General features: G+C 49.8%; 1 protein-coding gene across 1 annotated transcript in view; it reads left to right on the plus strand.

Annotated features, from left to right (window-relative positions):
* Window positions 1–22095, plus strand: part of CCDC12 (coiled-coil domain containing 12) — a 36847-nt gene that overhangs the window by 12881 nt on the left and 1871 nt on the right. The window contains exons 2-6 of the mRNA XM_083704403.1: window positions 11364–11437; window positions 16365–16444; window positions 18509–18570; window positions 18701–18735; window positions 20924–21000. Coding sequence (XP_083560529.1) covers window positions 11364–11437; window positions 16365–16444; window positions 18509–18570; window positions 18701–18735; window positions 20924–21000 — 328 coding nt within the window. The remainder of the gene's footprint in view (window positions 1–11363; window positions 11438–16364; window positions 16445–18508; window positions 18571–18700; window positions 18736–20923; window positions 21001–22095) is intronic.

Raw genomic sequence — 22095 nt, forward strand, 5'->3', positions numbered from 1 at the left:
CTACTGCTCTGGGAGTCCCTGCTGCCCCCTTGCTCCTGGGGCGTTCCCCTTGGGAACCCCCTGCCCCTGGCCACTGGCGCCCCCTTTTGTGAATCTTCCGATTCGCTGGAGAGGCTCATGGAATCCCTCGGACCACTGTCCCCTCCTACGCTCCCCTCGGATTCCTCCCCCTCGCTCTCCATCTCCCCTCTTCCCTGTGCCTCTGTTCCTGAGCCCCTGACAGTATGTAACCCGAAGCGTATGTAACCCGAGGTACCACTGTACTTGTAAGGTGGGGGCAGTGAAGGGTTTTTTTTGGGATGGAAACTGCATCAGAAAATGTTCAGTTTGCATTGGAAACTGATGACTTACAACAGCCTTCAACTGGCTGCCCTCCAGATGTTTTGGACTATAAATCCCATCAGCCCCAGCCAGCATGGCCAGGGATGATGGGAGGGAGTTGTAGTCCAGGCTTCCTGAACCTCGGCCCTCCAGATGTTTTTGGCCTACAACTCCCATGATCCCTAGCTAGCAGGACCAGTGGTCAGGGATGATGGGAATTGTAGTCTCAAAACATCTGGAGGGCCGAGGTTGAGGAAGCCTGCTGTAGTCCAGAACTTCTAAATGCGGCGCCAAGTTGGCAAAGGCTGCCCTAGAAATGGATCTGCTTTGGCATGTTTATTTTACTGTAATTTTTGCTCTATAAGACTCACTTTTTCCCTCCTAAAAAGTAGGGGGAAATGTGTGTTCGTCTTATGGAGCGAATGCAGGCTGCGCAGCTATTCCAGAAGCCAGAACAGCAAGAGGGATTTGCTGCTTTCACTGCGCAGCAATCCCTCTTGCTGTTCTGGCTTCTGAGATTCAGAATATTTTTTTTCTTGTTTTCCTCCTCCAAAAAACTAGGTCCGTCTTGTGGTCTGGTGCGTCTTATAGAGCGAAAAATACGGTACTTGCCTTTTATAAACCAAGTTAAAGACTCTGAAACTGCCAAGCTTTCATAGGATGATATTTGCAGCTGGCGTCCATTCATTGTTGATGGTGAACTTAGAAAATGGACAGTTTTCTGTGCAAGAATAAAGCACTGGGCGGTGGGGGGAAATCCTGACTCTCATTGCTGAGCGGAGATCGAGAGGTCATAGCTCAGTGCCGGAGCATCTTCCCCTATGTGGAAAGGTCTCAAGATTAATTTTTGGACCTCTCCATTCAAAAGATCTGATAGCTGGCAGTGAGAAAGGGCTTTGCCCAAAGTCCCACCTTATGGCACTTAGGCCTTGAAGGACCAGCGGTTTGAAATAAATGAATCCAAAAATGGTGCAGGTATAACATTAGTATCTGTGTCTTTATTTACTTTGGGGTGTGTGTGGTGGCAATAAATCACCACGATTAAAATTATAAATAAAAGCAGCTCTCTTTCCCACCCCACCCTGGGCTCTAGTGCATATTCTGCGCTGGGGGAAAACGCCCCCTTTATTGCACAATATAAATGCCAACCTCTCCCGGTTTGTTTAGCTTTGCTGACGGGTTCTTGGTGTGCATTTCAGCACACACTGCCCCCTCCACTTTTGAGTGCTTGGGAATCCAAGGGAATGTTTCACCCTTTGGAGTGGCAGGGCGGACGTTTGCAGCCTCTGATAAAGGGAGGCGATGGAATGAGCGTGGTCTGCGTGAGTTTGCTGTTTTGAGTTCTGGATTATGGCTGCTTGGGCAGTTTTTTTCCTTTTTTCTTTTAATGGACTCTTGTAAGCAAACCGGTTTCTTGCAAACCAAAGGTCCTTTTTTGGTGCTTTGGTCCTTTTGTAGGGAGATGCTAGCTTTCTCCATATAAAAAAAGCAGGTAGGCAACCACAGAGTTTGGCTGATCTTGGTAAAAGGTAAAGGGACCCCTGACCATTAGGTCCAGTCGTGGCCAACTCTGGGGTTGCGGTGCTCATCTCGCTTTACTGGCCGAGGGAGCCGGCGTGCAGCTTCCGGGTCATGTGGCCAGCATGACTAAGTCTCTTCTGGCGAACCAGAGCAGCGCACGGAAGCGCCGTTTACCTTCCCGCCAGAGCGGTACCTATTGATCTACTTGCACTTTGATGTGCTTTTGAACTGCTAGGTTGGCAGGAGCAGGGACCGAGCAACAGGAGCTCACCCTGTCGCAGGGATTCGAACCGCCAACCTTCTGATCGGCAAGTCCTAGGCTCTGTGGTTTAACCCACAGCGCCACCCGTAGAGTTTGGCTGATCTTGGTAGGCAACCATTATTAGTAGCTTCCTGCAAATCTTTGGGCACATGCAGAAGACACTCTATCCTTCCTTTTTTTTTTCTCCCCCCCCCTCTCTCTCTCTGTGTGTGTGTTGATATCTCATTTTCACATTGCATTTCAGAGACACTCTGGAGCAGTAGAAAACTATTGCAACTTATTAAGTGTTTCGAAACCCCAGCATGAATTGCGATGAACTTCCTGCAAAGGGTCTTGTTTGGTTGATATGCAGAGAGGTGGTCCTTGGGGTCCTGAGCCACATAAGACCTCACAGGTCTAAACCTTAGGCTTGATCTCTCTCCCTGTAGCCTGAAGTCTTTCATCAGCTGCACCTCCATCATCAGCCCTGTTGTTGTGCATCCTCCTCGAATGTTTTTGCCTCTCTGGAATGTGTCCTTGAACACTGATAACACCTCTTCCTTGCCTTGGCAGTGAATAGAGGGGTGTGTGCAGAAACTAGCCTGCTGCACAAAGGCAGCGTTAGAAACTCAGATACAGTGGTACCTTGGTTGTCGAACTTAATCCATTCCAGGAGTCCGTTCAACTCCCGGAATGGTTCGAAAAGCAAGGCGCAGCTTCCGATTGGCAGCAGGAGCTTTCTGCACTCAATTGGAAGCCGTGTCGGACGTTCAGCTTCCAAAAAAGTTTGCAAACCGGAATACTCAAACTGCTTTGCAGAGTTTGGGAGCCGATTTGTTCGACAACCTAAGCCGTTCGACAATCAAGTACCACTGTATATAAGCTAGGTGTCAAATGGCTCCTTAAACCAAGTTTACAGTCGCCAAAATGGAATGTCTAATTGCCATTTTGGGGAAAGACAGCTCTAAAGTCTTATTTTTCAAAGGATGGACTCACTGTGATTGGTTCTCAGTGAAACACCTGGCCGGTTCAGAGGACAGCCTTGAGCAAGGTTTAGAGAACTTAAAGATGAAAAGTCACTTGATTCAGGAACAGTGCACATATTAGCTTATTCCTGCCTCTTAATGGTGACACTGACCATCCATAATATAGGGCTATTCTTTACAACTGTGGGCAAGGCAGTGGGGTAAGTGAAGACAAGCGACAGCAATTAGCTATAACGTTGTTCACTGCTCCTGCTCAGGCTGCACAGAGAAAAAGCATTTTGGTTCCTGAAATTCATTCTGACTGTGCAGATAAAATATACCGTATTTTTCGCTCTATAACACGCACCTGACCATAACACGCACATTGTTTTTAGAGGAGGAAAACAAGGGAAAAAACATTCTGAATGAAACAGTGGATGTATCATTTTTGGGCTTCATGCTGTGGCCACAGACATGTGATCTGATGGTGAATTTGGGGTGACCCAATGCAAAGATCCTGAGAATCCCTGTGGATCCATGCTCTGTAACCACGTTTTTGCACCATTGCAGCCCCAGGCAACAGTGGGTGCGTGATTTTTTTGGTGCAGGCTGTAGCCATGGACATGCTATGTGATCTGATGTTGAATTTGGGGTGACCCAATGCAAAGATCCTGAGAATCCCTGTGGATCTATGCTTTTTAACCACGTTTTTGCACCATTGCAGCCCCATGCAACAGTGGGTGCGTGATTTTGGGGGGGCAGGCTGTAGCCATGGACATGCTATGTGATCTGATGGTGAATTTGGGGTGACCCAATGCAAGGATCCTGAGAATCCCTGTGGATCCATGCTTTTTAACCACATTTTTGCACCATTGCAGCCCCAGGCAACAGTGGGTGCGTGATTTTTTTGGTGCAGGCTGTAGCCATGGACATGCTATGTGATCTGATGGTGAATTTGGGGTGACCCAATGCAAAGATCCTGAGGATCCATGTGGATCCATGCTTTTTAACCACATTTTTGCACCATTGCAGCCCCAGGCAACAGTGGGTGCGTGATTTTGGGGGGGCAGGCTGTAGCCATGGACATGCTATGTGATCTGATGGTGAATTTGGGGTGACCCAATGCAAAGATCCTGAGGATCTATGCTTTGTAACCACATTTTAAGTGGGGAGGGAAGGAAAAACACAGAAGGGACAAGGAGCAGGAGAGGGGTGTGCAGAGAAGCAGCTGGCTAAGAATGCAGGAGAGGGGTAGGGAGGAAAGGAAGGCAAAAGTTTCCCCCCACCCAAGCCAGCCAGCCATCTCTCTCTCTCTCCCTCTCTCTCTCTCCCTCTCTCTCTCTCCCTCCCTCCCTCCCTCCCTCCCTCCCCCCCTCTCTCCCTTCCCCCCTCTCTCTCCCTCTCCCCCAGCAGCACTGGAGCTTGCCTGGAGGGGAGGGGCTTTCCCTGCTCTTTGTTCCGTTTCAGCAAACACAGCAAGGAAACAGAGGAGGGTGGGCAGTAAGACCCTGAGGCAGAATGCAGGAAAGCAGCCACTTCCTCTTTTCAAGTTTCGCTTCTCCGTGCAGCGTGCAGCCCTGCGATTTGATTTTTGCTTGATTTTTCGGCTCCAGGGACCACACATTCGCTCTATAACACGCACAGACATTTCCCCTTCCTTTTTAGGAGAAAAAATCTGCGTGTTATAGAGCGAAATTTACGGTACCTTAACTGATAGAATTCTACAGGATGCTGTATTAGCGTCTGAAAACGGCCCAGAGCCAGTGGTTGATAGCTAGGTGCAAAATGCACATGGGAAATTTCGAACACTGTACGAAGGGTAAATGCTACCTTGGTTCCGAGCACAATTCAAACTGTTGGTGCTGACCTTTAAAGCCCTAAACGGCCTCGGTCCTGTATACCTGAAGGAGCGTCTCCACCCCCACCGTTCAGCCTGGACGCTGAGGTCCAGCTCTGAGGGCCTTCTGGCGGTTCCCTCATTGCTTTGGGTTAAGTACTTAATTTGTTCCAGAGGTCCGTTCTTAACCTGAAACTGTTCTTAACCTGAAGCACCACTTTAGCCAATGGGGCCTCCCGCTGCCGTCACGCCGCCGGAGCACAATTTCTGTTCTCATCCTGAAGCAAAGTTCTTAACCCGAGGTAATATTTCTCGGTTAGCGGAGGCTGTAACCTGAAGCGTATGTAACCTGAAGCGTATGTAACCCGAGGTACCACTGTACCAGATTTTTAGAAGACATATGAAGGCAGCCCTGTTTAGGAAAGCTTTTAATGTTTAATAGACTATTGTATTTTAATAATTTGTTGGAAGCCACTCAGAATGGCTGGGAAAACCCAGCCAGATGGGTGGGGTATAAATAAATAAATTATTATTATTACAGTGGTGCCCCGCAAGACGAACGCCTCGCAAGACGGAAAACCCGGTAGACAAAAGGGTTTTCCGTTTTGGAGGCGCTTCGCAAAACGAATTTCCCTATGGGCTTGCTTCGCAAGACGAAAATGTCTTGTGAGTTCCTGCAGGTTTTTTTTCCTCCCCCCCCCTTTTCCTAAGCCCTAAGCCGCTTATCAGCTGATCCGCTAATACTGTCCCGCAAGACGAAAAAACTGCTAGACGAAGAGCCTCACGGAACGGATTAATTTCGTCTTGCGAGGCACCACTGTATTATTATTATTATTATTATTATTATTATTATTATTATTATATTGGTTCCTCCACCCACCTTTGGCTCTGGCCCTGCCTGCTGCTGGGATGTGGCCCCTGAGTGGTTGCCCACAAGGGAATGTGTCGCTCAGTTTGAAAAAGCCCCCTCACACACCCCAGACTAAAAGAAGCAGGAGACTGCTTTCCTTTCTAGCTGCCGCCGCCACCGCCGCAACCCCATCACCTGTTTGTTCCGCTGTGCAAAGTCATAATATTCAGGCTGCGGCTGCCGTCATTTCCATAGCAACCTGCTGCGACTGAGCAAGGATTATGACTTCAATAAGGAGCGAACACCAGGAACTACGGCAGGCTTTTGGGCAGGCTGGCTCTTTGAAAGCAGCTAAGGAGATAAGCACATTTTCCCCTTGTAGACGGGAAGGATCTTCGCACTCGGGGCTGGGGCAGGGGCAAAATGCAAATCCCAGACCGGTTTTCAGACACTCCCAACCAATTGGCAAGCCTCTTTCTTCTATGCAGATTTTGGGTAGGAAAGATCTCAGATCCATAATTGCCGATTTATGGGTGCCTGAAATTCCCCCCCCCCCCCCGTCGCCTGAGAGTCCCTTGTACATTACAGGGGATTCCGGTGGAGGCAGATGGGTCAGGGCATGGGGTGGCCCCCGAAAAGAGAGGCTGGTTGCAGCCTAGACTACACCAGCCAGAGCCTCCCTTGACTTCTTGCTGCATAACTCCTGTCTTCTGTCTCTTTCTTCATGCCAAGGCTCCGATTTGGAGAGTGTGTGTTAAACCAGCCGTGCAGGTGGAACGCCCATCCTTATTGCTTAAGCTGTACATCTTCATGAAGTGACAATCATCTCCGATAGCCCATTGGCAATGATAGTCATTGCAGGACCTTAGAACTGATGGGAGGCATTAATAATAATAGTTTTTTTATTTATGCCCCTCCCTTCCCAGTTCAAAAACTGGGCTTACAACAAATTTAAAACAGTTTAAAACACTTAATTATAAAAGCAGCATAAAATACAGTATAAAAACACGAATAGCAATAAAAATCAAAAATCAGTTAGATAATCCCCAGGGCTAGCTGGCTGAATTGGTCCTACTTGGGCCAGCGAGGAGGCCAGGGGAGAATTAGCTCTGGGGTCTCAGAGTGGGTGGTCTTCATAAAAGGGGAGGGAAGAGAAGGGAAATAAAAGATCAGGCCGAATTCAAATTAGAGGCTAGGCGGAATAGCTCTGTCTTACAGGCCCGACGGAAGGAGGTTATATCCTGCAGGGCTCTAGTCTCATGGGATTCCACCAGGTCGGAGCCATCACTGAAAAGGCCCTGGCCCTGGTGGAGGATAGTCTGACTTCCTTAGGGCCCGGGACCTCTAAACTATGGTTATTCATGAACCTTAAGGTCCTTTGTGGGGCAGACCAGGAGAGGTGGTCCTGTAGATAAAGCTCTGGAGGATGATTTAGGGGAGGGGGCGACTCCTCTAGGAAGAAAGGTGGCAATGTTTGGGATTCCCCTCCCCCCATTCTGAGGAGAGGTGAGGAAGAATTGACGTGTTAGAAGTTTATAAAACCATGCCTGGCATGGAGAACATGGGCAGAGGAACGTTTTTCTCCCTCTCTCACAACACTAGAACACGCAATGAAGCTAAATGTTGGAACTTTCGGGACTGATAAAAGAAAGCACCACTTCTTCACTTAGCATATGGTTAAGCCTATGGAAACCTAGACAGCATCTTAAAAAGCAGAGACATCACCTTGTCAGCAAAGGTCCATATAGTTCAAGCTGTGGTTTTCCCAGTAGTGATGTATGGAAGTGAGAGCTGGACCATAAAGAAGGCTGATTGCCAAAGAATGGATCCTTTTGAATTATGGTGCTGGAGGAGACTCTTGAGAGTCCCATGGACTGCAAGAAGATCAAACCTCTCCATTCTGAAGGAAATCAGCCCTGAGTGCTCCCTGGAAGGACAGATCCTGAAGTTGAGGCTCCAAGACTTTGGCCACCTCAGGAGAAGAGAAGACTCCCTGGAAAAGACCCTGATGTTGGGAAAGATGGAGGGCACAAGGAGAAGGAGACGACAGAGGACGAGATGGCGGGACAGTGTTCTCGAAGCTACCAGCATGAGTTTGACCAAACTGCGGGAGGCGGTGGAAGACAGGAGTGCCTGGCGTGATCTGGTCCAGGGGGTCACGAAGAGGCGGACACAACTAAACGACTAAACAACAACCACCTATGGAACTCCTCCCAACAGGAGGCAGTGATGGGGGGGGGAGAGTGGGCTCTTGTGTTCGAATCCTGGTTGTGGGTTTCCCACACTTGGCCACTGTGAGATCAGGATGCTGGACTTAGATGGGCCATTGGCCTGATCCAGCTCACTATCTTTATGTATTCTTTGGTTTAATTTTGTGAGCGGTTGAGGCAGCGTTCCTCAATTACCCAGGGCTGCAAAGTTTATCTTTTTAGGAGGGGGAAAATGCGTCTTATAGAGTGAAAAATACGGTACCAAGGGCTGCAAAGTTTATCCCCTGTATTGGTGTGCTCCTTGTCTGCCTTCCCTGTTATCTGTGCATGTGTGTTTGCGTGTGTGATCTTTAGAAAACAGGTTGTGCTGTTTGCTATCTCCTGGGTTTTGGGGTCCAATCTGTCGGGTGCCTGACTCAATCGCAGAGCGAAGGAGCCGGAGACTTGGAGAGAGCGTGTGCGGCTCCGCCCCCAAGCTCCTGATTGGCTCTTGTGTCGCCATCTGCCACCTGCTTGGTGTAACTGCAGCCAAACGGGACCCTCTCACCATCTGTCTCTTGCTCACGGAATGCAACCAGCTCACTGATTCAAAGTCCTGATTAAAAAGTCCCAGATGGCTGGCAAAACCCAACAGCACCGTTGGAAAAGGCAAGGAAGGATCGGGGGAGGAAAAACACCAGAAGTTGGGCAGAAACATCCCTGAAATGAGAGCCAGATTTGCTGCGCCGATGAATGCCCAAAGTTCCAAGCACGGCTCACAAAACTGACACGTGGGATGATGTGTGTGCTGATCCCGGGGGGAAGGTTACCGTAGGCGTAGTCAAAGTCCGGTCCTGGGTCACTAGCCTGGAATCAGTCCACAAGGAGCGGGGCGAGGTCCGAAACAGGAAGCCGGGCGGGGACAGGAGCACAGAAGAGTCAGGTCTGGGTCCGGGCAGGAACAGGAACTCAACAACGACGTTGCTCCCACAACCTGGGACCGGGCCGACTGGCCTTTATCTGTTCTGAGGCCAGGGGCGGTCCCGGCCCCCAGGAGACCCGCCTCTCTTGGCCTTAAGGCGAGCACTCCTCCTGGGAGCAACCAGTTCCCTTCGCCTCTCTGCCCTGAGTCTCTGCAGTTCAGGAGAGGCTGGAGGGTTACTGGGCCCAGGGGGAGACTCACCTGCAGGCACTGAGTCCTCAACCACCTCTGGAGCCAGAGTGGATTCACCTGGTGCCTGCTCCTGAGGATCTAACACAGGTGCAGGCGCTTCAGAATCCAGGCCCTGCCCCAATTCAGCCGGCCCTGGAGGCGGGGACTCCTGTGCAGGCTGGGATTCCTCTGGTTCAGCCTCAGAATCAGAATCCCAGGCCATCACAATGTGTTTTGCTCTGTGCTCTAGGGAGATGGCATTTTTCTGCCCGGGGATAACAGGCTGTGCCAGGATAATTCTAAATTCTGTGCCTTCCATCGCCTCGCCAGGTTGGTGCCCTCTGCGGGGTCTTCCTTCTGGCTACCTGAAAGCAAGGACCACCCGCCTCCCGGATTTGAAGGGCATCACAGCAGGCCTTCTTAGGTTTCCGAGCACAATTCAAAGTGTTGGTGCTGACCTTCAAAGCCCTAAACGGCCTCGGTCCGGTATACCTGAAGGAACGTCTCCACCCCCATCGTTCCGCCCAGACGCCGAGGTCCACCTCCAAGGGCCTTCTGGCGGTTCCCTCCCTGCGAGAAGCAAAGTTACAGGAAACCAGGCAGAGGGCCTTCTCAGTGGTGGCGCCCACCCTGTGGAATGCCCTCCCATTAGATGTCAAAGAGAACAACAACTACCAGACTTTTAGAGGACATCTGAAGGTTCAGAGAAGTTTTTAATGTGTGACATTTTAATGTATTTTTAATCTTTGTTGGAAACCACCCAGAATGGCTGGGGAAACCCAGGCAGATGAGCGGGGTACAAATAAATAAATAAATAATAATAATAATAATAATAATAATAATAATAATAATAATTATTATTATTATTATTATTATTATTATTATTATTATTATTATTATTTTATTTATTGCATAATTGCACTGGCTTCCCTGCTGTGTTTGGGACCATAGTATGTGAGAAAGCAGTCACCCACGTTGAAGAAGAGCTATCATTTCCCACCCTCTTGATCCTATTTTCGTGTTTTTTTCTGACAGAGGTATTAATGTCTTGTGTCAGCCTGGTGCCCTCCAGGTGTTAACAGTTCCCATCAGCTCCAGCTGGCTTTGGCCAAAAAAAAGCATTGAAGCTCTGCTGCTACTTGTAGGAGTAACCAGTGCTGGGGTGTCTGTTATCCACAACTCTGTTTTTTTTGTTTCAAAAAAGGGTTCACCACTAATAACATAAACTGTTGCCACCTGTACTTTCTGCTCATAGCTGTACCTTGGGATAACACTCCATACATTGGTTGAAGTGGACTGTAGTCTGTGGCAGTTTTGCCGTAAAAACGTCTTCAAGGTGCTACGATACTCCATTTGCTTCTTTTTACCCCCGCCAAGATCTGATGCTTAACCTACTCAGTCAATGACAATTCTTAAACATGGTTGGATTGAGCACCCAGTTGTTCCAGTTTGCTTATTCTTTGTGAGCTCCCACATGCTTTCATATTTTACTACAGGCACCCCCAAACTCGGCTCTCCAGCTGTTTTGGGACTACAACTCTCATCATCCCTAGCTAACGGGACCAGTGGTCAGGGATGATGGGAATTGTAGTCCCAAAACATCTGGAGGGCAGAGTTTGGGGGTGCCTGTTTTACAGCTGTGTGGGAGGCTAGTTGTTGTTAAAAACCCCATCTAATTCTACATTACCATGCAGCTGTACTGACACTAAGCAAGGCGCAAACCCAGCAAAGCTCTGCATGCATTCTAGCCATGCATCCCCTTGCCCTTTGCTCATATGTGTTTGGTGGAGCTTCACCAGAGTACAGAAGGAGCCACTGTTTATCCTGGCATTCGTCACGTTCCAGGAAACAGTGTCAGCTTTCATTTGACTCGTGTGTGTGTGTTTGTGTGTGTGTTCTCTGCCACCCCCCTGCCAAACTCTCCCTCCAACAGCGCCAGCTCTCGACTTGCTTTGCTCATCCAGCTTGGACCACAGCAGTCCCCAAATGCAAAACTTGCTCTGCACGTCCCAGCACCCGCCAAACATCTAATTCATTTGCCTCCTCGCTGGCCTTGTGTGTCTTTGCGCACCTTCCATTTCTCAGTGGGGAATTCAGCCTGGAGCGAAATGAAATTAAGCCCAGACACCGAAGAACCCTGGGCCTGCTGGATCATTTACATGCAGTTCAGGCACCGGGCCTGGGTTTGTTTGTTTTTTTGCATTGAAATCTCGCACTGGCGAAACGTCAGGCTTGATGGGTGCTCTCCTTCCCCCTAATATCCCCCCTCTTTCTTTCTCTCCACAGAATAAAGATGATGGCGCACCGGAGCTCAAGCATTTCCGAGGCGACGGTGAAGAGAAAGATATGGGAAAGCATAAGTAAGTTTCTGCTTATCCCCCCCCCCCTCTCTCTGGGATTTGAGCAGTATCATGGCTCTGTCGTCTAGCGTAGAGGTCAGTGTTTGCTCCCTTCTTGCAAATTAGGAGCTGAGCTTTGGACTGTGTGTTCTACACACACACACACACACACACACACACACAGAGAGAGAGAGAGAGAGAGACAGACACACACACACACACACACACACACACAGCCCCCTCAGAAAGGAAAAACCAGCTTGTTTATAACAGGGAAACTTGCTTTTCCTGTTAAAACAGCGTACGAGGTAAGCGAGCCGCGAGGCGGCTTGTTACGCGATCCCAAGGGTGGTGAATAATGAATGACTTTGATATTGCATTTTCCGTTTCTGCTGATTAAGGCTAACGGTTCGAGCAGACTGTAGAGCAGGCAGCTCGAGAGGGGCAGGCTGGTGCCGCCTCTGCTCCACAACACAAGACAGGGTTATTGAAATGTTCAGCAGAGAAGAAACACTCGGGTTGTCTGAGCTGACCTGTGGATGAAAACATCCTGACAAGGCGACTGACTCATCTCTTTTCATTTTCCATCTTTCTCTCTCTCTAAAACAACAACAACATCCGGGGATGGAGATTTCCGTAGCTTCCCAGAGGGGATGTTTGCCTGTATACCTCCCTGTGGTGTTGTGAATGCAAGTGGGGTTTACAAACGTCCAAATTAAATGGAATAAGATGCCAAGCCCTGAGGAACGGGTACCAACTCCCATCCCCTGTCTTCAGAGACGGGGGCAAGGGATGGATCCTGAGCGCAGAATTGGGAGCTTCTCTGCTGAACACCCTCCTCCTCCCCACACTGCGGGCTGCACACCCAAAGGACTCTCCTGGGAGGTCTCTTGCCGGGAAGAGGCAGCGCTACTAATTGCGTGTGGCAGGTCTGCGAGAGCCTCGCATTTAGTGGTTAATTAAAGGGATTCGGATCTGTCCGTTTGGACAGGCTAGAGAAATGTAACAAGCCTCCAGCGGTTCCCTGGTGGGCATGGGGTGTCATGCGGCTGGTTTCTGGCTCCTGGCATTGCTCTGATGCTGTGGAATTGAACGGAAGGCCCAGCGGCACAACCCGTTTTTAACTCTGCACTTAGACACAGAGACGATCCTTTGCTGAGATGCCGCACGTAGTTTACCCACAAGGAGCATAGGATCCGCGGTGGTGTGGTAGCGTGGGTAGAAACCTCACACCTGGAGCATAGCACACACATGACCACACCCCAGCGGAATAGCCATTTTAAAAAAGAAGAAGAAGATAAATCTCCATGATTTAAAACTCACCTCCGCTATCTTGGATATGCAAAATAAAACCGGTTGTTTGCTCCAGTTGCAACAGACCCCAATGTCTTCCTCTCCCCTCTAAGAATTTAAAAAGAAACACATAACCACCAACTGCTTTGGTGTTAGAAATGTGTTGCACAGGCTAGGTGGAATGCTTTGCATATTTCAATATGCCTCCGGAATTAGTTATAAACCCCAATTGCATAGGAGGGTTAAAAATCACTGTTGCATATTTCTCTGGGGTGTTCAGGTCCAGTAATTCTGCTCTCTCTCTGTCTCCTCCTCCTATTTCCTCCCGTTAAATAAACTGTGAGCATCTCCCTCCTTTTCTCTCTTTCTCTTCCTCCCTCTCTCTCAGCCCTCCTCAGTTACTTCCTTCTAAGAATCTGGTTTTCAGATATAGACTGCCTCTGAAGATGGAGGCTCTGTTTAATTTTCTTAGCTAACCGTCACTGGTAGAACTCTCTTCCATCATCAGTGTGCCTTAAATTGCTAAGCATATACCAGTTTCCATTACAGTGGTACCTCGGGTTACATACGCTTCAGGTTACATACGCTTCAGGTTACAGATTCTGCTAACCCAGAAATAGTGCTTCAGGTTAAGAACTTTGTTTCAGGATGAGAACAGAGATCATGCTCCGGCAGCATGGAAGCAGCAGGAGGCCCCATTAGCTAAAGTGGTGCTTCAGGTTAAGAACAGTTTCAGGTTAAGTAAGAACCGCCGGAACAAATTAAGTACTTAACCCGAGGTACCACTGTACATATTTTCTCTCTCTCTCTCTCTCTCTCTCTCTGTGTGTGTGTGTTCACAGTATACTGCTTTGACAACGTTTGTTGGAAAGCAGTTTATAAATCCATAAATAAATAAAAAACCACCAGCCCCAAAAGACCCAGAGGTTTGGCTCACTGCACATACCCTGGAAATTACCCACCGGTTATCGTTCCTGCTTGGAGAGAAGGTTTTGGCCACAGGGGGTAAATCCTGTTGAACTCTGTGGGACTCGCTTCTAAGGAAACAGGCATTGAAAGAGGGGGTAGAAAAGAGCGGAACCTGAGCAAATAAGTTCTGATGCTGCCTAGCAACTTTCCATTCCTTGCCTTGCTTGTCCCCTGCAAGATTAAGCAGCTGCACTAAGGAGAGCAACAAAGAGAAAGATGCTCTCCCAAGTCCCCAGCCAATTTTTTATTCTTGCCCCACACGCCTGCCAAACACACAAGCAGCCCACTCCTCCTGCTGCCCGGCCTGTTTCTGAAGGGGTTTGATAGTTGGATGTGGGTCTGTGCTGCAGCAATGCAGTCTGGCTTTCGAGTCCCCCTCTTGCTGGTTTCTGTGTCCATGGGCACAAAATCTCCCAGGTTTCAGGGCTCTCTGCTTCTCTATGCCACCACCTCCTCCCAACTCAGAGGCAGAAGACTGCCTGTTCTTAAAGCTCTGAGCTCCTGCTGCGGACAGAGCTGAGCTCAGTGGCAAGACCTCTCCCAGCTCTCCAAATCCTGGGTTGCTGCATCCAGCCTCATCTCTGTCTCCTGGCCCTGCTCTTCTCCAACCTCTGCATCAGGACTGTTCTTTGTGTCAGGAGCTCGTCCTACACTCGAGTAGGACCCTGGGAGAGACACATGCCCAACTGGCATGTTCTCTCCCTCCTGGTCGTTCATTTGGGAGCTTCAAAGGAGAAGAAGAGTTTGGATTTGATATCCCGCTTTATCGCTACCCAAAGGAGTCTCAAAGCGGCTAAAATTCTCCTTTCTCTTTCTCCCCCACAACAAACACTCTGTGAGGTGAGTGGGGCTGAGAGACTTCAGAGAAGTGTGACTGGCCCAAGGTCACCCAGCAGCTGCATGTGGAGGGGCGGAGACGCGAACCTGGTTCACCAGATTACGAGTCCACCGCTCTGAACCACTACACCACACTGGCTCTCAGCTTTCTTCAGATCGAACATCACAGCGACTGATGCCAACAGACATCGGCACACTTAGGGACCCGCAGAGTCTTCGCAGTTTGCATAAAAGAACTCAGTGACTCAGCATTTTGGCTAATCTACTTTATTTACATACAAACACACACGGAGCACTGCGACATGGCTTCCTCTCTTTTTAGCCTCAGACAGCAAAGAAAAAGATCAAAGGACAATAGTCCCACTTCACGGAACACAGGAACACAAACATCCTGTCTCCGTCACTTCCCACTCCGTGGAGTTAAAACATACACCGTCATGTGATAGACAACAATCCCACGACTGCAACCACGGAGCAGGAATTCTAACACTTTGCCCCAGCTTCTTTCTGCCCACTTAACCCTGTTGCCCCTTCAGCTTCTGACACCTCCTCTTCCCAGTCCGCTCCCTCATTAGAAGAAGAAGAGCTTGGATTTGATATCCCCCTTTATCACTACCCGAAGGAGTCTCAAAGCAGCTAACAATCTCCTTTCCCTTCCTCCCCCACAACAAACACTCTGTGAGGTGAGTGGGGCTGAGAGACTTCAGAGAAGCGTAACTAGCCCAAGGTCACCCAGCAGCTGCATGTGGAGGAGCGGGGAAGCGAACCCGGTTCACCAGATTACGAGACTACCGCTCTTAACCACTACGCCACACTGGCTCTGTAATTTATAAGACTGCAAGTGAAGATCTCATACTCTATCATTGTTTTCCCTGTGTGTGACATTTATTCTGCCCACGATGTTTCCTCCTGTCCTTGTCTGTCAGTCTTATTCCCTGTTGTCACTGCATACCATCACACTCCCTCTTCTCCCTCTGCCCATCTTCACCCCACCACCAACCCTCTGCTTCTGAGCTTTCTTCCCTTGGGGATTCCCCAGCTGATGCCTTCTTCCACTCCTCTACAGCCAGCCAGTCCAGGACACCCCATGCAAATACCGTATTTTTCACTCTATAAGACGGCACTTTTCCCCCTTCAAAAATTAAGGGGAAATGTGTGTGCATCTTATGGAGCGAATGCAGGCTCCTTGGCTTCAGCAATAGCAACACGAAGCCTCTGAAGCGCAGAGGGAGAGCTCCCCCCATGCTCCGGAGGCTTCGTGTTGCTTTCGCTGAAGCCCCCGGAGCGCAGCGCGAACTCCTGCCGCGCTCTGAAGGCTTGCGGAGTTCCCGCTGCGCTCTGAAGGCTTGCGGATAGCCGCCTGAAGCCTGGAGAGCGAGAGGAGTCGGTGCACACCGATCCCTCTTGCTCTCCAGGCTTCGCTTCGCTGGAGAGGCGCTGCACAGTTTTCCCTCTCTGCGCAGCGCCCCTCCATCGAAGCGGGAGAAGAAATGGAAGGGACTCCGTTTCTCCCACTGCTTCGCTGAAGGGGCGCTGCGCAGAGAGGGGGAGAAATTTTTTTCCCCGTTCTCCCCCTCCTATGGTCCGGTGCGTCCTATAGAGTGAAAAATACGGTACCTGCTTGGGCCCCGAACAATCCATGCTTTCAGCCCGCTGCTCCTTGGGTCAAGCACCAGGCACGGCCTCTCCTTCCTAGGACCCCATTGCCATTCTCTCACCCTCAAAACTACCCCTGCCAGGCAGAACGAGCCCCTCTTTGCTGGACACCAAGCGAGTGGCCTTTGTCGGAGGCTGATGAGTGTGCAACATCAGACTGAAGCTTCCCTCTTTTCTTCTTTCCCCTTTCCAGGGAGCTCAAGTTGCGGAATTACACTCCGGAAGACGAAGAACTCAAGGGGCGGGTGGTGCCCAAAGCAAAGCCCGCCTCAGGTGAGTGGGCATCCAGAACCTCTTCTGAAATGGACCACAGCATCTTTCTTGCAACAGCGGCCAATCAGGTGCCTTCTTGGGAAGCCCACAGAGAGGGGCAGACACACTCGTTCTCCTGAGAGAGTCTGTGCAGTGTAGCAGTTGTCGAGTGTTGGGCTGGGACCCGGGAGACCAGAGTGCAAATCCCCACTGACTTTGGGCCAGTCGCAGTCTTGTAGCCGACCTCGCAGGGTCGTTGCGAGGATAAGATGAGGAGGGGGCAAGCCCTGCACACAGCGTTGAGCTCCTTGGAGGGAAAAGGTGGGATATAAACACAATAAGTAAAAATAAAAGAGAACGCACATGGAAGAATTGCTCCTTGCCTCTCAAATAATCAGTTGTTTGCAGGCAGCAAAAGACACTCCTGTTTGGTTCTCATGGCCGATAGCAAAGAAACTCCTACGTACCGTATTTTTCGCTCCATAAGGCGCACCGGACCATAAGGTGCACCTAGTTTTTAGAGGGGGAAATCAAGGGGAAAATCTTATTTCCCCCCCAGCACCAAAGAGTAGTGGACAGGCTGCGCACAGAGCTTCTGGGGTTGCTGGGGGAAGCCCGGGTCCCTCCCCCGCCCCAAATAGCAAAGAAGCCAAGACAGCGAGCAGGATCTATCCCGCTCGCTGTCTTGGCTTCTGCCATAGCCACGCAGCTTCTCCCGGCCGGAGGGGCTGCGAGCGGCTATGGCAATACCCCCACCTGCCACAAAAGCCCACAGGAGCCGCGCACCCTTTAAGGAGCATGCGGCTCCTGCGGGCTTTTCTACGAGGAGGGAGAAGGGACTAACTGGCCATGTCAGACCCTTCTCCCTCCTGGGGAAAAGCCTGTAAGAGCCGTGCAGAGCTTGTGTGCTGCTCTTGGGGGCTTTTCCTGCCTGCCTCCCCCCTGCATTCACTCCATAACACACACACACACACACATCTCCCCTTACTTTTTAGGAGGGAAAAAGTGTGTCTTATGGAGCGAAAAATATGGTAGTTCTCCAGACAGATCCAAGGAAGTCCTTCAGACCGAGTTTAGCTAAGCTATGGAATTTGCTGTTGCAGGAGGCAATGAAGACCACCAACCTAGATGTCTTTAAAGGAGTGTTGGGCAAATTCATGGCGGAGGAGAGGCCTATGGATGACAATTCTCTGCCTCCACTGTCAGAGGCACTGATGCTTCTGAATATCACTTACCATTGGCATACATCCAGAAGGCTCTCTTTACATTCTTTGCCATTGATTAGACTTCTTATTCAGGAATTTGGCTAACCCTGTCCAAAACAAGGACTGCGTCTCTGCAGAGTTGCTTCTAACCTGACCTTGGGGAGGAGGAAGACTGTATGAAGCAGAACAGATAAGCTTGCAGGAGTGATCAAAGCACTTCACAAGGGCCCTGACAGACTATATGAGGATTGGTCCTTCCTTTTCTGAACACGGGAATTAAGCGTGCACCTGTGTCTCACCCACAAACTGGCTTTTTGTGTCTTTCCCCCAAGGCGTTTTGGGAATTGTAGTACCGCTGGAGAACTAGCGTTCTCTAGCAGAAATCTTAGTGTCTTAGACACTTAAGAGTTGGAAGGGGCCACAGGAGTCATCTGGTCTGACTGACCATTGTGGGGTTCTAACCTGCGACCCTGAGATTAAGAGGCTTACTCTCTGCCAACTGAGCTACTTGAGTCTTGCCGTGGCAGCTTAAGTTTGTGCCCTCGGTTCATCTGATAGGGGAGGGATTCCAGTTGAGGTTAGGCCAGCGTTGGCCAACCTGGTGCCCTCTCCAGGTGTTTTGGACTACAACTCCCATTGGCCCTGCTGGTGTCCAAAAGGTCTGGAGAGGGCACCGGGTTGGCCAAGGCTTGTGGCCTTGTCCTTGTGCTCTCCAGCATGCATGTTGTTCATCGCATGTTTCCACCAGGGACTCCCAGAGAGCTTCTCTCCCTCTGTGACCTTCAGTGGACCTTACCTGTCTCTGCACGCCCCCTCTGACCCTCCTTCCCACCTGTGCTAAAATCGCCGTAACATCCTTCTGTCTCCTTCTGCCCCCTAGTGGAAGACAAGGTGAAAGAGCAGCTGGAGGCTGCGAAGCCCGAGCCCATCATCGAAGAAGTGGTAAGTCTGAAACGTTTGGTGCTTCAAACGAAACTGTTTTTAAAAGCCCCGCCTGTTTTGTTACAAAGCTGATTAGTAGTGGCTCTTAACAAGGGATTTTTTTGTGTTCCTCCCCTCTCCACTTTCCTAGGACTTGGCAAATCTTGCACCCAGGAAACCTGACTGGTGAGTATGAAGCTCTGAATGGGGTTTCCGGGACGACTGCACAAATTATTTGGGGATAAAATGCCTGCAATGTTCCTTAGCTTTTATATTATTAGTAGTACAGTGGTCCCTTGGACTACAGATGCTTCAGGTTACAGACGCTTCAGGTTACAGACTCTGCTAACCCAGAAATAGTACCTTGGGTTAAGAACTTTGCTTCGGGATGAGAACAGAAATCGTGTGGCGGTGGCAGCGGGAGGCCCCATTAGCTAAAGTGGTGCTTCAGGTTAAGAACAGTTTCAGGTTAAGAACGGACCTCCGGAACGAATTAAGTTCTTAACCCGAGGTACCACTGTATTAATATTAGCGTAATGCCCTTCATCTGTAGATCTCAGGGCCGCTCACAACATAAAAATGCAATATAAAAACACAAAATACATAATAAAAATAAGAATAAAAACAAACCAATAATATCCTCCTCCACAATGTAATTAAATGGGGATTGGGTTAGAAACCTACCTCAAGTGCCACTGGATAATTCAGAACAGACAGAGAAAGTACTTCTTCACAAAGTGCTTTTGGGGGTTTGTGCCATTTTAATAGAAGCATGAGATTGTAGAGCTGGAAGGGGACCCCAAGGACCATCTAGTCCAGCCCCCAGGAAGCACAATTAAAGAATCTCTGGCAGATAGCTTCCAGTAGCACCTTAAAGACCAACTAAGTTATTTCTAGGTATGAGCTTTCGTGTGCATGCACACTTCTTCAGATAATTCGTATCTGAAGAAGTGTGCATGCACACGAAAGCTCATACCTAGAACTAACTTAAACAAAAAAAATTCCTTCCAGTAGCACCTTAAAGACCAACTAAGTCAGTTCTCAGTGTATCTGAAGAAGTGTGCATGCACACGAAAGCTCATACCAAGAACTGACTTAGTTGGTCTTTAAGGTGCTACTGGAAGGAATTTTTTTTGTTTTGACTATGGCAGACCAACACGGCTACCTATCTGTAACTAGAACTAACTTAGTTGGTCTTTAAGGTGCTACTGGAAGGAATTTTTTGTTTTGACTATGGCAGACCAACACGGCTACCTATCTGTAACTGGCAGATAGCTGTCAAACCCCTATCCAATGAAGGATGGCCCAGCACCTTCCAAGGGTGTCCCTTCCACTGTTGAGTGGCTCTTACTGTCAGAAAGTTCTTCCTGATGTTTAGTTGGAGTCATTTGAATCCATGCGTCTGGGTCCTCGCCTCCGGAGCTCGCTCCGTCTTCCATGACAGCCCCTCAGATATTTGAAGGTGGCTAAGCATATCCACCTTTACCTTTACCTTTAAGCATATCCACGGGTGGCGCTGTGGGTTAAACCACAGAGCCTAGGACTTGCCAATCCCGTTGCTCGGTCCCAGCTCTGTCAACCTAGCAGTTCGAAAGCACGTCAAAGTGCAAGTAGATAAATAGGTACCACTTCGGCGGGAAGGTAAACGGCGTTTCTGTGCGCTGCTCTGGTTCGCCAGAAGTGGCTTAGTCATGCTGGCCACATGACCCGGAAGCTGTACGCCAGCTCCCTCGGCCAGTAAAGCGAGATGAGCGCCGCAACCCCAGAGTCGGTCACGACTGGACCTAACGCTCAGGGGTCCCTTTACCTTTACCTAAACATATCCACCTCCTCATAAGGCTTGGGTTCCAGACCCCTGATCATCTTGGTCACCCTCCTCTGCACACCTTCCAGCTTGTCAACATCCTTCTTAAATTGTGGTACCCAGAAGTGGACCCAGTATTCCAGGTGTGGTTTGACCAAGGCAGAACAGAGTGGTACTATTACTTCCCTTGATCTGGACGCTAGACCTCCATATGTTTCTGTACATAATAGCTCTGGGTGTTCATTTATTTTGCACCCAGATTTTATAATGCAGTTCTCTGCCCTGGGCACTTTTGTTAATCAAGTGTGCCGTGAATCAAAATGTTTTCTCAAGGGACTGGCAATTCAGCCCGACCATTTCCTTCTCCTTTCTACTGAAGGGGTTTTCCGTTCTGCACAGCCTAGCCCAGGAGGAGCCCTAGTCCTCTTCTGATTTCCTCGCAGGTACTGCTGCTGCGTTGCCAAAGGAACTTGCAATCCTGAGGCCGGATAGGTGCCCTTCAGGGCCTTGGCCTCCCTGTCTCCTCCTTGGGCCTGGGCTCATTTTCTTTCCATTTCCCTCACTCCTCAGGGACTTGAAGCGAGACGTGGCTAAGAAACTGGAGAAGCTGGAGAAGCGAACCCAGAGGGCGATAGCCGAACTAATAAGTGAGTGAGCGTCTGCGGGGAAATGTGTGAAGCAGTGCTGGAGGTGTCCATTGCAGTGCTGAGCATCACACAGGTCCCTTCGCCATCTAGTTTTGGCTCTCGCTCAGCCCTCTGTGCCTCCCCTTGGTATCCTGGTGTCCCTGCCCCATTCTTTAGGAAGTCGCCTTATAACGAGCTTGACGGCTGGTCCATCTAGCCCACTTTCGTCTACACTGGCTGGCAGCTGCTCTCCAGGATTTCAGGCAAGAGTTTCTTTCAGCCCTACCTGGAGATGCCACCAGGGGTTGAAGCTGGACCTCCTCTTTACAAGACAGATTCTCTTCCTCTTGAGTTGCAGCCCTTCCCCAGGGAAACTTAGCTCAGCTTGAATTCCAAATGTGGATTCTTGACAGGCCAAGAGGCAGAGATGAGTCAGGTTGGCAAAGAAGCCAGAATGCCTCCTCCTGCTGCTGCAACAAGCTCATATACCCCCCCCCCCAATGTCTCACAGGACCAGGAGAGGCATGAAGCGGGAAGAGCAAAAGCAGGCACACTGGCATAGTCTGAGATTGCTGGGGGAAACCCTGGAGAGGTGGAGACTCAGGCAGCTGTGTGAAAGCAAGGACCTTTAGTTTCCGCAACTGCCTCATAGGGGCAAGACGACCTCCTGAGAAAGGCTGCTGTGTTCATTAGGCCTGGCACTCCTGTGCAGATCCTGTATTTCTAAGAAAGAGTTAACGTCACCGGTCCTGAAAGACCTACATTGGCTCCCAGTACGTTTCCGAGCACAATTCAAAGGGTTGTTGCTGACCTTGAAAGCCTTAAACGGCCTCGGCCCAGTAGACCTGAAGGAGCGTCTCCACCCCCATCGTTCTACCCGGACATTGAGGTCCAGCTCCGAGGGCCTTCTGGTCGTTCCCTCCCTGTGAGAAGCCAAGCTACAGGGAACCAGGCAGAGGGCCTTCTCGGTAGTGGCACCCGCCCTGTGGAACGCCCTCCCAGCAGATGTCAAAGAGAAGAACAACTACCTGACATTTAGAAGACATCTGAAAGCAGCCCTGTTCAGGGAAGTTTTTAATGTGTGACATTTTAATGTATTTTTAAACTTTGTTGGAA

This window comes from Podarcis gaigeae, assembly GCF_964106915.1.
Source record: "Podarcis gaigeae genome assembly, chromosome: 12".
Taxonomy (NCBI): Eukaryota; Metazoa; Chordata; class Lepidosauria; order Squamata; family Lacertidae; genus Podarcis; species Podarcis gaigeae.